Source organism: Nicotiana tabacum, chromosome 7, assembly GCF_000715075.1.
Source record: "Nicotiana tabacum cultivar K326 chromosome 7, ASM71507v2, whole genome shotgun sequence".
NCBI lineage: Eukaryota > Viridiplantae > Streptophyta > Magnoliopsida > Solanales > Solanaceae > Nicotiana > Nicotiana tabacum.
The window spans coordinates 98,978,330-98,992,406 of record NC_134086.1 but is presented as its reverse complement, the minus strand read 5'-3'; the positions used below and the strand labels follow the sequence as shown (position 1 = coordinate 98,992,406).

At 37.0% G+C, this 14,077-nt stretch overlaps 2 protein-coding genes across 5 annotated transcripts; one reads left to right on the top strand and one right to left on the bottom strand.

Moving 5' to 3' along the window:
* LOC107800788 (transcription termination factor MTEF18, mitochondrial-like) lies at positions 1–3,619 on the bottom strand. 2 transcript variants are annotated; one of them, XM_016624021.2, is made up of 2 exons: positions 1,725–3,619; positions 1–700 (listed from the first exon to the last, which is right to left on the bottom strand). In XM_016624021.2, the coding sequence occupies exons 1-2, from the start codon at positions 3,435–3,437 to the stop codon at positions 662–664; spliced, it is 1,752 nt and encodes a 583-aa protein (XP_016479507.1). In that variant the 5' UTR covers positions 3,438–3,619; the 3' UTR covers positions 1–661. The 2 variants fall into 2 exon arrangements, with proteins under 2 accessions (XP_016479507.1, XP_016479508.1); XM_016624022.2 differs by having other exon boundaries at positions 1–661.
* A 3,414-nt stretch (positions 3,620–7,033) lies between these two features.
* LOC107800786 (flowering locus K homology domain) lies at positions 7,034–13,159 on the top strand. Of its 3 annotated transcripts, none has more exons than XM_075217395.1 (11): positions 7,034–7,481; positions 8,371–8,472; positions 9,226–9,447; positions 10,244–10,302; positions 10,413–10,504; positions 10,695–10,807; positions 10,941–11,003; positions 11,295–11,470; positions 11,570–11,632; positions 12,125–12,535; positions 12,673–13,159. In XM_075217395.1, the coding sequence occupies exons 1-10, from the start codon at positions 7,098–7,100 to the stop codon at positions 12,228–12,230; spliced, it is 1,380 nt and encodes a 459-aa protein (XP_075073496.1). In that variant the 5' UTR covers positions 7,034–7,097; the 3' UTR covers positions 12,231–12,535; positions 12,673–13,159. The 3 variants fall into 3 exon arrangements, with proteins under 3 accessions (XP_075073496.1, XP_075073498.1, XP_075073497.1); XM_075217397.1 differs by having other exon boundaries at positions 7,056–7,481; positions 11,575–11,632; XM_075217396.1 differs by having other exon boundaries at positions 7,057–7,481; positions 12,678–13,159.
* Positions 13,160–14,077: the final 918 nt, after the last annotated feature.

The following is a 14,077-nucleotide window of genomic DNA, read 5'->3' as shown; positions in this document are numbered from 1 at the left end:
CTTTTTTTATCATCAAAAGGTAATTATATTGATTATCCAGCAACCAGAAGGTGCTGTAAAAATATGTACAGCAATGTTAAATATTACAAAGGGGCACTGCTGGATATGTAATGAACTCAAAAAATCTATCATGGCCTCTGTATCATTTGCAATAGCCATGTTATACCAAAAAATATTTGTACTATATGCAAATTACATATTTATTTTTTCCTTTCGTATATTCTTGTGTTCCTTTCCTTCCAAATAGTTCACCAGATAGAGCTCCATGTCTTCATTCTTGACGTTCCCACTCCTTTATGCACCAGCATCACAGCAGCTTCTTAGTTACCCTCTGCATTATCCTGTTAACTCCCACAATGTTTAGTATGAGGTCTCAGATTTGCTTGGTAAATGAGTGTTGCAAGAAAAGGTGATTGCTATCCTTATTTTGCCCCTTCACATAGTGAACATCTGCTACACATATTGCCCTTCACACAGTGAAGCTTAAGCTATAACGAGGACATGGTGTACACTTTCCAATCATTCAAGCTGTGCCTGAAGTTGGAATTCAAGCCCTGATCCGACTGAAATTACGATATTGTTGCTTCCTGAAATGAGGGCATTTTAGGAATCTCCTTCTCTTCTTTGCTCCTCCAACCCACTTCTACCATCACACACCCACCTACTTACCCAATGAGGTCTGGTGGTGAGACATAGATTGCTGAAGAAGGCAACAAAAGGTCTATACTAAAATGCCCATAATTTCCATTTATTTTAACTGAATAAAAATTGAATAACGACATACAACTGAGTATAATTTATTGTGGATAACCAGAACATTTATGAAAGAGTAGACCATAAGTTGATAATCTGCAACAGTCAAATTCTCAACTACCAAAAATGGAAAAAAATTGAAGCAAGGCCATATAAAGAGTTAAAAAAGACCAATAAAATTATTCTCTTTGTGGTATCTGACTCTATATTGTGATTTGTGAGGTTGCATGCTAAAAAACTTTTAATTTCATTTTTGGTATGTGTGTGGGGTGGGGGGTGGGGGTGGGGGGGTCTTTTCCAGTTACTAGTATTTAGTAAACGCACATTTTCAGTAGTCTTGTAGTTCTGAAGTCATTCAATATTCCATAACATTGACAGTATTCTGATTTCTTTAGATTTCTTTTTCTTCGCCTTGAAGGAAGAACAATGGCAGATCAACTTAACTGCAGTTACTTTGTATCCAAACAGTCTCACTTAATTGCCCTCAAGATACAACTGAAAACGGACCCAAAAAAAATTTTCATGGGAATCCAGTTAGACAAAATCTGATTTGGTACACGTTTCATCACAATCATACAAGAAGATATCGACATCAGCCCTTTTGTACTGAAACGGTCTTTTGTTCATGGTTGAATTGTTATTATTTTGAAAAATGAAAAAAAAAACAAGGAAACAACTTATAGCCATTGGACAGTTCATACTTCTGATTGTCCGAAACTGAAGACGCCAATTTACTTTTTCAAGCCAGCATTGACCCAAACAATCTGCTGACAAAATATGGCAAAAATTGCTTTTCTTATTATAATGCCAACAATCGAAGTTACATCTTGTGTTTCATTCACAAGCCACGTAATTGCTTTTACAATCTCACAATGAGCTATCCAAAGCATAAATAAGCAGAATGTACAAGTCAAAATCTTTTCACTTTATAATCATCTAAAAATTGGCAAACAATTAGAGCTCTAATGTACCTTTGCAACTGTGGAGTGTTTTTCCTTGAAGAAACAGTCAAACCACTTTTTAGGGGCATCTGGATGAATGTCAGAGATACGATCCATAAACATTTTATCACTAGTGGCAACAATGCTTGCAAGAGAATATTCATACGGACACCAATCCTGTTCTCGAAGCCACCTATGGAATTGGCAACGGGGCATTATCCTCTTCTCCAAGTCATAACATAAACAGGCTGGAAAAGCACAAAGCTCATCCTGGGATAACCCCATATCCAGGAAAAGAAATTTTATTTTTTGTTCAAGAATTTGAGCTTTCTGGTTCAGAATCTTTGGCGACACTGAAAGCATTCTGCAGAGTGTCGAAAAGTTAACTCCACCACAAAGTAGGCAATCAAACCGTTCCTGTAACTCAACACCCGGACCATGCAACTGAGACAATACTTTCATTGTGAGATTGTTTTCTCCAAAGCCAATCCCATGCAAGAAACTTAATTTTCGACGGGTATAAACAGGTGTTCTGGATGCCTGAATTTTCTGCAATTGTTCCGCATAATCTTCGTCAAAGTCTTCAACACTGCCAATAACATAGCTACCTAACAGGCCATGACCACCATATTTTAGTCTGTCAAAGAACCACTCACTTAGATCCAACGATCTCAAAACATGAGGTACGTTAGCTATTCTATTTCTACCCATAATGTATTGGTATGTTTGGGCAGTCAATTTTAATTTATTTACACCCATCCCGAAATGTTTCAAAAATCCTACTGTCGAAATCACACGATCTTCTAAATCAAAACTCAGAATCTCAGGCTTCGACAGAACCAAAAGTCCAACCTCAGCTTTTCTCACACCCAGTCTACAGAAAAACCCAATCTTTTGAGCCAGAACCTCTTCAGAATAATCAACAAAAATGCTTTTATTTCTTCCCATCAATTCACCAATCTTCCCTTTCTCACAACCCAATTCATAAAAAATTGCAACTTTCCTACAAATCTCAAACCAAGCATCCACATTTCCCTCTACTTCACTAGCAAGATCAAAATCAAGAAACACCCTTTTCAAATCATCAAACAGCATATCAATTTCGTCAAGGAAACCACTAGTCCCACCCAACACGTGCGGGAAAGCTAGGCAAATACCAATAACAGCAACATTACCAAACCCATATTGTTCAAAAAGTGAAAGCCTATATCTCAGTTCACAAGGCTCTTTACTAAAAATAGAAACTTGCCCTTTATACAAAATACCCAATTTGTTCCAAGGGAAACCAAAACAAGCTAGAGCACAAGCAGCATCAAAAACCTTAGAATCTTCACATAAGAAGCATTTATTCGTATGCAACATAGGACTAATTTCTACATGATTTACACCAATGCTTTCAAAGAAAAACTCAAATTCATTAATGGGATGGTACCTTAAGAACCTTTGAATGGAATTGGGAAAACAAGAACGAGAAAAAGGGATTTTAGAAACAAGACCCAAAAGGGAAAATCTCGAGTTTTTACCAATGTATTCAGCAAAAGTGAAGGGTAAGGATCTAGTGTTATGGAAGTAATCAGTGAGTACTTCTTGAGCTTGTAAAATGGCTTGAGGCCTATATTTTGCTGGAATCTTGTATAGTGTTGGAAGCTTTTGGTGTGTGTTTTTGGTGTTTGTGGAGAAAAACTTGAGCTTGAGAATGACATAGAGAGATTGAAGTGTTGGGGTTTTAGAACGGGAGAGCATTTCTGAAGTTGGGGTTTCAGCTGGGTTTAGAGACTCTGTCGGAAAATGTTAATTCCGGCAAGTGTTGTCGGAGGACATTGGGATCACTTTCCGGTGGGTTTGTCGGCTTTTCTTGCTGAACTGCACAAGGGCATCGCTGTGGGTTTGAGAGTCCTTTTGGAACAGTTGAAAAAGGTGCAATTTCGTCCCTGTACTATAGATTTTGTATATTGGGTCCACCTTGCTTTTCCCTATGCACTATTTGAGTAGTCGAGTAGTTTTTTTGTTTTTTAAAATATAATTTCCTACGAATTTTTTCTTGGTTTTTAATTATAAAATATGATGAATTTGATACTTTTATGTAGATTTTATTTTAAATAATTAAGATAATAATAATATACTCCTTTAGTTTAAAGTGTATATATATTTTGACTTTTATACTTCGAAATATCATCTTTTTTTTGTTGATAAAATATAAAATACTTATTTGTCACGCCTCAACCTCGAAAAGCGCGATCAGCGCTCAACCGAGATAACACGGCCGAGCAAGCTTGTGGGATTGCCTTCTTCCCAACTCACCCATAAATAGAGAGGATAAATTTCATAAATTAATTCCAAGAGGATTCACAAACACACTAATTCCATTACACTTGGTTATTTCATTTTATAGTCTCAAAATACATACACATTCATAGTTGAAGTGAAACAAGTGATTCAAAAATAACAAGGCTAGTTTGACTTTTTCAACACCTATATACAACTCATATTGTGTTTACGGAGCCTCTATGAATACAAAGAATACTATGATAATGCTGGCAACAAGCCCCCGGCTATACCTCAAAACATAATACACGTGGGACAAAAGATACACGACCCCGAATGAAGTGGAGCTAATTTGCTGAGAAGAGGGTGTGCTGCTATCAATGATCAATGCCACATGTTGCGGGACCACCTACATCCATTAAAGATGCAGTGCCCCCCCCCACACACACACACAAAAGGGATGCTAGTACATATGGAATAGTACTAGTATGTATAACTAAACACCCTCTCATTAGAACAGATAACAATACAAGGAAGAACAGTCATAGATCAATGGAAGCCTCAGACAATACTAAAACATCAAGTTAGGAACAAGATAAGTGTCAAGTAAATTTTCATTATTTTAGGTTGGGACTGATATACCACCTTGATTTAGCACGGAGTCCGATCACGACCCAATCGGATATGTCGTCTCACCCAGAGACATCAATCACTATCATAGTTTCAATCATCATCTCGACACAATTTTAGGCACAATCACCACCATGTGTGCGGCATGGCGTCCGATCACGATCCGACCGGCTAAGTCGTCTCACCACAATATCGTGTGGATCGACGTCTCTCATTTCTAGCAATCATCTCATTCCAGATGAGGGGGGAAAGTTACAATCCACTCTTACACCGACATGCGTAGTTTCAGGGTTAAGCCATTTCAATCCACCCTTGCTCGGTAACTAACAATACTCCCAAAGTGTTGATTATTAAGAGGATTCACAGCTCATTTCAACAACTTTTACACTCCTTTTTGTTTCATTGGCACTAATGGCAACAAATGTAATATCATTCTTGGCACGTTGACCGTATTTCATATTTCATGCATAATGTTTCACTTTTAAACATCATCACATATCGTCAACATCAAACATTTCATTTCAAGACTTTAAGTACATATTTGAGCAAATAAGGATCTTAGCCACATGTGATTTCTTACACAATTCGACATGATAGCTTTCATTAGAATCATGTTTTAAAGTCATAACATAATAACACACAACCCATACTTAAATCACATTCTCAAATAGTAACACAACATAACCATAATATTTGGAATACATATTGAACACATATATCTTTTGACACAAGGCTTATTCAAAACAATCAATTTATAATGAGCAACTCGAGACTTGCAGGACATTGTGGGGTTCGATTCTAAAAGAGGAGTTTAGCCAACATGCCTCGCCTTGAACTTTCCTTAAGTTACTACAATATTCCAAAAAATTTAGCAACTTCGATCTATTTAGGGATATAGCAAAATTGAACACAAATTAGGAAGGAGTTCATGGTTCCAGCTCATTTGAGCATTATATCAAATACTAGGTGCATTAAGGTTTTAAGGTCCTCTTATGGTGGATTCCTTCATCCTCAACCCAATATCAACCCTTTTTAGCTCAACAACCTTCCTATAATTTTGTTGGTACATGCATGCATAGATAACAACCCCACACCTAAGAATCACAATCCCCATTAACCATCTTCAACTCCAAACTCAAAATTGAAGATTAAGGTATGGAACCTTACCTCTTGGATTAACACCTTGTGACTTTTTCTTGTGAATTCTTCAAGACTCGAGCAAGAATTGGTAAACAATTAGTTTAGGACCCCCCTTCACTCTAGAGCACCTCCCCTTTCTCGAAATATCAGGTTTTTACCTTACAAATGGTCTTCAACAACTACATGTCGAAATAGGGTCGGGTTACAGAATTAGAAAAAATGGAGCCCCGATGAGATTATGCCACCGCATAACACTTCTGCGGTCCGCAAAATGGACCGCATAATGGTCCTCCAGAACAGGGCGTTTCTGCTTCACTATGTGATAGGTATGCGATCCGCAAATAAATTCTACGGTCGCAGAAAGGACCGCAAAACCTCCTTCTAAAATTTCTCATGCTGGCTTCTGCGATGAATATGCGGCCCGCAAAATAATTATGTGGCCGCATAATGCGCCGCATAATGGTCCTAAAATTAGCTCAACTTTCTACTTCATTCCGCGGCAGATCTGCGATCGCATAATGGACCGCAGAATAGCCAAAAAATTTCTTCAACTTCTCAACGCATTATTCAACCCAAAATTTTCGTACCGCGGTAAGTCTACCTCGGCACCACAAAACTCCGGGTTTTAGGTAAAATTGAACGAGGCCTTACATTATTGAATCCTTTGATATTAAGTACTACAATATTTAGTGATTGAATTGATGATTGCACGATCGTGGTTGTATACCCGAATGAAAAGAGTAATGATGAATGATCATATCAACAAATATTATGAGTGGATAACATTTGAATACTAAGATCCCATTTGTCCATAAAATGTGGGACTTTTTTTTTGTTTCAAATACTATTTGTTTATAGATTTAAACTATTTTTGACAAATTTGAAAATAAAATTTCAAATCCCAAAACAACTGTAAAATAGTTTTTGAAATTTTGAAGTTTTCTACTCACAAAATTTCAAACTCTTTTCAAGTAAAATGTATGTCCAAATATAATTTTAACTTTCAAAAACTATTTTTCATCTCATCTTCAAAAACTTATTTTTTAAAATTTCAACTAGATATATGTCCAAACGCTAGCTAAGCTCTCATGAGTACGGACGAAAAATGCAAGGTGCATTAATTGGAAAATACTACTAGTAACTTTCTTTTGTCATAAGTATTTATTCTTTAAAATAAATTTTTATATCTTTCATGTAAATTACTTGTTCCAAAATCCAACTTTGAGTAATTGTGATGCAAAGGAGCAATAGGGCATCTATCAAGGTCACAAAAGTAATATTAGCAAACTCAAAACCCTTGATTAAAAAAGTAACTCTGTCGTACGTTTATCTTTCATTCCCCTCCCTCTTTCTTTACTCTTCCCCTTGATGTCCTATTATCCCCCAAATTCAATGGCTCATTCTCACCAAATCGAACCCTCCCTAAACCCTAACCTAAGCTCTAACCCTCCTCCTCCGGGAGCTCCACCTCCTGCTGCCGCCGTCCTTTCTCAACCGTCCAATGAAGATCCCAATAGGTCTGCCACCGCTAAACGTCCGCGGGATGAATACACCACCGCGACGGACGAGGCAGGGTCGTCGGCTGACGCTGACCCGCCGCTGAAGAAGCGGGTTAAGGTTGCCCAAGATGTAGTGTACCGTATAGTTGTACCGTCAAGACAGATCGGAAAAGTTATCGGTAAAGTAGGGCATCGTATACAGAAGATTCGTGAAGAAACTAAAGCTACTGTTAAAATTGCTGATGCCATCGCTGTGAGTTAATGCAATTTTTTTTTATCGTTATTGATTTTGTTATATTGTTTGTGAAGTTCTGAAAGTCGAAACTAATTCTCTAGGGTAAAGTAGGGCAATATTTGGCAATTGTATTTGTAGAAAATTTTCGAACTTTTAGAACCTAATTGAGAGAATTTGAATGAACGTTGTTGAATTGAATGAATTTTGATCTTTTTTTTAATGCTGGCTGAATTCCAGGAAGCTTGAAAATGACATATAGGTGTAAAGTAGAAATTCTTTCTCTTGGAAATTTTTGCTCAGGAATATTAGGACTGCTAGAATTTAATTGAGAAAAACTGAAAGCAACTTTCAACCAACCAAGAGGTTGCGAATTCGAGTCTCCCCAAGAGCAAGGTGGGAAGTTCGGGAAGGATGCCGGGTTTCTATTTAGAAACAACCTCTCTATCACACGGTAGGGGTAAGGTCTGCGTAGACACTAGCCTCCCCAGACCCCACTAAGTGGGATTATACTGGGTTGTTGTTGTTGTTGTTGAAAGTGACTTTGTTGAATTGAGAAATTGGATTTGCTGGCTTCTTGATTGACCTCATTTGTTTTTGTTGGTCGTTTTCCGTGGTTTTAATATAAAATGATGGTGGTATCATGACCAGTACAAGTATCAGGTAATTCTGCTCTGCCTACCAAGGCTTGGACAGATGGGAATAAATCACGTAGTGTTTTTTGCATCTGTTGGGGTTTGAACCTGAAACCCATGGTTCTCCTCCCGCTTCATTGACCACTAGGTCACACCCTTGCTGGTCATTTTCGTAGTTACGAATGTTTAGTTGAGTTGGTTCTCTTTTTCACTCAATGTCATATTGATTTTGAGACCAAGCATAGTGAACTTACTTCTGGATTTGATATTTGCAGCGCCATGAAGAGCGAGTAATCATCATTAGCTCGAAAGACAATGACGATATGTTTAGTGACGCGGAGAATGCCCTTCATCAAATTGTGTCACTTATTTTAAAGGTAACATTTCTTCTGAGTGAAAACATAGCAAGTCATTTACTTTGAACGTTTTCTTGTTTATATTAGCAAGAAATGTCTTATACAGTATTTTCTCGTCAGTTTTCCTACATTCCATCATATGACCCTTTTTTGAGAATGCACATTTCATCATATGACCTTTTGTCTGTCAATTACACAAAAATGTTTTATATCATCTAATCCTTGTTATAAATGGTGTGTCTTTGCAACAATTCAATGAATTTCTTCCTGCATCCAAAAAAACGGAAGCCTTTTGTCTGTTTTTGGAGGCATAATGGCAGATTTTGGGTTCTCATTCCTCAGTTATTTCCAGTTTTACCTTAATTGCTGCAATAATCTCAGATGTACAACTTGATTTCAAAAAAAAAAAAAAGAATCGGGTCAGCAGCAATTTCTGGACTCTTTCTCAAAAATGAAAGCTATTTTCGGATTATATTTTTGGCAATTCCTCCTTTCCTTTTTCTTTTTTTTTGGGGGGGGGGGGGGGGCTTCTCTGGCAACCAATGATTTTGAGAGATTGTGATTATGTACTGTATGATATACTCCTGGATCTTACAGTTATACTAGTTGTCTTGGGTTTTCCATTCCCTTTTATTAAAATAAAATTGAATCATCATCTTCTTGAACAATGGTGTCACAGTTCCTATGGGTGATTCTGCTTGCTTTTTAAGGTTAACCCATGAGAGATTTGCCAGAGTGGAACTGATCCTTGCACTATTGTTCTCTCCATGATAGGATGATGATGGCAACATTGATGCACAGAAAGTTGGTGCTGGCCATGTGGCAGCAAACACAATAAGGTTCTTGATTGCTGGTTCTCAGGCAGGTGGTTTGATAGGAGTGTCTGGTCAAAATATTGAAACTTTGAGGAATTCTTCTGGAGCTGCTATCACAGTTCTTGCTCAACATCAGTTGCCATTGTGTGCATCTGCTCATGAGTCTGATCGTGTAGTACAGGTGGGAAGTTGGTATTATTGGCCAGCAGCGAGGCAAATGAAGATCTTCATTTCTTAAAATCTTTGCATGTCTATGTTTCGCACATCGAGTATACTGATCTTTTCGACAGACTACTGTCTGATCGATTTCGTATTAAACTATACTTCTCTGATGTGGATATTTTAGTATTTAGCAGTCAAATGTTAAACAATATGCATGGAAGATTGGGTCTCTTTCGCAGAAAACAATATAATCATGTAGATGGTCTATTCATTAATGTTCTACTTGTATAAGAGTATTTTCCCATCATCAATAAAGTTTTTTTACCTTGTAAAAGAAGAGTTACCCTTCGTGTAGCATTATTTGCACGTGCAGCTATTCGAGTTATCACATATTTTCAGGGTTCTGTGCTCTTCTCCCTTGTTCTGAACAGATCTATAGGGCATATAACTTTAATTACTGCTCATTTGTTTGTTAGCTTGAATTTGTCTCTTGAATATGTTGGTTTCTGATATTTGCTGCTACTATGTAGCTCGCTTTTGATTGCTACCATGTAGCTTTTGCTTCTTCTTGTAATATTTTGCATCTTCGTGATGCCATTAATGAAGCCAATTACTTCATCAAAAAAAATTTGTGTCTGGGATATCATCTGCTTATGAGTCTGTTGTTAGTTTGGCTTTGTCAGGCATTTGAGATATCAACTGTCTGTGTAGGGAGATCTGCATTTTATCTTGGACCTATCTCCTTTACTTGTTTCTACTTTTAAGAGATTTAGCATTTTAAACTTGTTTGTTTCCCTTTTGCCTCCTACATTCAGGTATCAGGAGACATTCCTGCGGTCTTGAGAGCTGTGGTAGAAATCGGCTGTCAATTGAGGTTTAGAATTTTTTTTTTTTGATAAAGGAGGTTTAGTAATTTTAATTGGCTTAATTAGGTCTTATTGACGATTCTAAAGCTATTTAATCCCTTAATGTATATTGTTACAGGGATAATCCCCCTAAACAAGTAATTTCAATCAGCCCAACATACAATCATGGCTATTCTCGCCCATCTCAACCATATGTGGATCCATCTTCAGGTTAATCAATCTCTCTCGTTGTATCTTTTGAGCTTTTGGATTGATGCACTTTCTGCTGTATGAAATTCAATATATTTATCACCTTGATAAAAAAACTACTAATATTTTTATATCAATATATTTATCACCTTGACTAAAAAAATTAATATATTTATCATAACGATGTCATCCTTGGCGACTACTCTTGCAGCTGATTATGTAAATCTGACGATGTTAATTCCCGAATCATTAGCTGGTGGGTTGATTGGAAGGTGTGGCTCCAATATTTCAAGGATCCGAGCAGAGTCTGGAGCATCAATTAAGGTGCATAAATAGCCTTGTAAGATCTATTAGATTCAACTCTGATGGTTTTATGGCCCGTCCTAATCTTTCAGGTATATAGAGTTTTATGAACTATTTGCTTTTATGTTTTAATATTTTTGGTTTTGTATGTTAGGTACATGGTGGGAAAGGCGAACAGAAACAAAGACAAGTCCATCTAGGTGGTAATGCACAACAGGTGAAGCTTAATTTTTATTTCTCGCTTCTTTTAGTTTGTTTATGCTGACTTCTTGTAATCTTAGTTTAGTTATCTTTTTGTGATACGCGGTTGTGTACATTCCTAGATTCGCTAACATTCACTTCTAAAATGAACCTGTCTTGGAGGATTTGATCTTATAGAATAACTGTAAAAGTTTTCCGTTGGCGTCTTGTAATTTTCACTAGTTTACCTGTGAAATAGGGGAATGATGGGATATCAAGGATTTCTGGTCCTGTAGCATATGCTTGAATTTAATTTTCTTTTCGACAGGTCACCCTTGCCAAGCAACGAGTTGATGAATATGTCTATTCCCAGTTGATGTTACAAGCTGGTGGTGAGCAGCTGCAGGAGACAATGCAGCTACAGCAGACAATGCAGCTGCAGCAGTCAGTGCACCTGCAACAGTCAATGCAACTGCAGCAGTCAGTGCAGTTGCAACAACAAATGTAATTTTATGTACCGTATAACTTGTAATTGGTTTAGACTTTTAAATGAATAATTGGGACTTCTGTGTGGTGTCTTAACTATTATGTTGCTTGATGCAGACCAGACCCATCTGCTACTCTGATGCAAGGATATAGTCACGGTCATGGACTTTATATGAGCAGGTAGTTGCATTCCAATTGTTGTTCTAAAACCTGATTGTTATCCCATTATCACTGCACTTCTAATTGTCCTTCAGAATACTAATTATCATTTCCTTGCCCCAACAATCTTAGCTCCATTATTACTATCACAGAGTTGCTATTATTTTCGATCTGTCATAGTAAAATAAGCAAAATTTTTGCTATGCTAACGTTGTAGTTTGACACTTAACCCTAAGGTGATTATGGTATATCTTTCTCATGCTCAATTGGACTTAATTATTAGCTTTGTCAGAGTTTATTTTTAGATCAATGACTTAGTTGACATGCCTTTTTGAAGGTAGGGGTAAGGTCTACGTACATACTACCCTCCCAAAACCTCACTTGTGGGATTACACTGGGTCTGTTGTTGTTGGTATTGTTGACTTAGTTGACATGATAGGATGTCTATGCACCGGTGATAAGCTATTTATTTTGGTTGCCATGGAATGACAATAGTCTATTCTATATTTGCAGTAACCAAGAAGCTCAAATGATGTCATCATACCCACAAGTATACACATCGAGCACCCCTCAAGCTCCTGCTTACTATGGTCAGTCTTATCCAGCTCCACAAATGTAGAGGTTAAAGGGGGTCTCTTTTTGGTACATCGGCTTTTGAATCAGATGATTTATATACAAAGTGGTGACAATTTCTTGTTGTGTCATTAATTTGAGTTATCATGTAATGTCGCATTGGAGATGGTTGCGATTTGGCCAGGATGTCTCTTGTTGATCAGTTGCGACATAGTTTGCATGAGATCACTTAATTCTGGGATATTGATGGAAAAGTTAATGCTTAAAGTTTTATGATCAATGGAATCTAGCATGCGCCTCTGGGAGCAGCAGATCTAGTGAAGGGAGCTTATAGTAGCAGTTGCAGTGAAGGTACAGCACAGCCCCTTGGCTTTCTGTCCCTTTGTTCCCCTCTGCTTCAACCCTGCCCCGACCCTGAAAAGCTCCCAAACCCCGCCCTGGTTTACCTTTGCTGCTTGATTTTCATTTACCTCTGTTGTTTCCATCAGAACAGAAACAAGGATGTGACATATGCATTGCACGTCAGTCGCGGTCACCTCTCGTTGAACTGATTTCTAAGGAAGAACTTAAAAACATTTTGTGCGAATGATTTTGAAATGAGATGATCGGGAATGGTGGCTGAGGGAGGGCTGACGGAGAAGCAGAGCTTGGGAGAAGTGGCTGTAGCAGCAAAAAGATTGGACCCTAGTTCATTGGTTCAATTACTTTTCTTTTGGCGCCAAGACCACCATATCATATCCCAACCACCCCACTTACTCCCTACCCCGTGCCATAGAGCTTTCCCTGCCCCCATCCGGCCCAGCCCCGTTATGCATATCATTCCCGTAAACCTGCCCAGTTTTGCCCCCTTGTATGTCCCCCGTTAGAAACTAGGGTGCTAATGTTTTCAATTGGTAATATATTTAATTCAAGTTTCTTGAAATATTGCTCGTCTTAAGTAAGATGTTATTAATTAAAAAAAAACTTTTATTCCAACTGAGGCAGTTAACATTATTCTATAATCAATGTCGGCATTTGAAAATAATGAAGTCTTTTTATCGTATTAAGTATTTAAATACTCGTAATGTAAGTAAGTTGAAGCTTGTCTAATGAAGAAGAAACTTTAAAAAAATTCAAAGTTGGAAAAAATTTATTCAATTAAGTTTAAATGAATTAGAGGGAAGAAACAGGAAATAACTGTAATTTTAATTATGTCCTACTTATCTACTTTCATTTGTAATTATTTCAGCCAAATTCGTGAAAACAGTATAAAGTAAGGTCTACGGAGACCTTGAAGAAGAAACTTTACAAAGCCAAAGTTATAAAGAAAATTGATTCAATTAAGTTTGAGAAATTTTTATAAAGCACTATCTTTTAGTGGTAATTAGCTATCTATAGATACAATTTGCTATATTACGGATTATAGATATGTTTTCTGTTGTTATAAGATGTATTAGATGTATTTAAGCTACTGTATTCATGAATACAATAGCAAAAATAGGCGTGAATCAGAGAAGTACAACTAATCAGTTGTTGTATTCGAGTGTATTCAACTGTATTCATGGCGTGAAACATGGGACTACAGTTGGACAGATTATTGTATTCGACTGTATTCACGGCGTGAAACAGAGGATTACATTGTTTTTAAATGGAAAGTGAATCAATTAACATAATAAACTCCTAATATAACTCAACAAACTCAATTATAACACATAAATTTTGTATTTCTAGTTATAAAAAAGATTCTCAACCGAAAAACACCCCAAAATAGAGCAATCTTCAGATAAATTATATAATACATCTGAATACATAAATTATATTAATTAAAAAAATATATGAATAGATTCATGGAATACAACGAGACATTGAATACAATGAAATATATGGAATACAACGAGATACATTGAAATACAA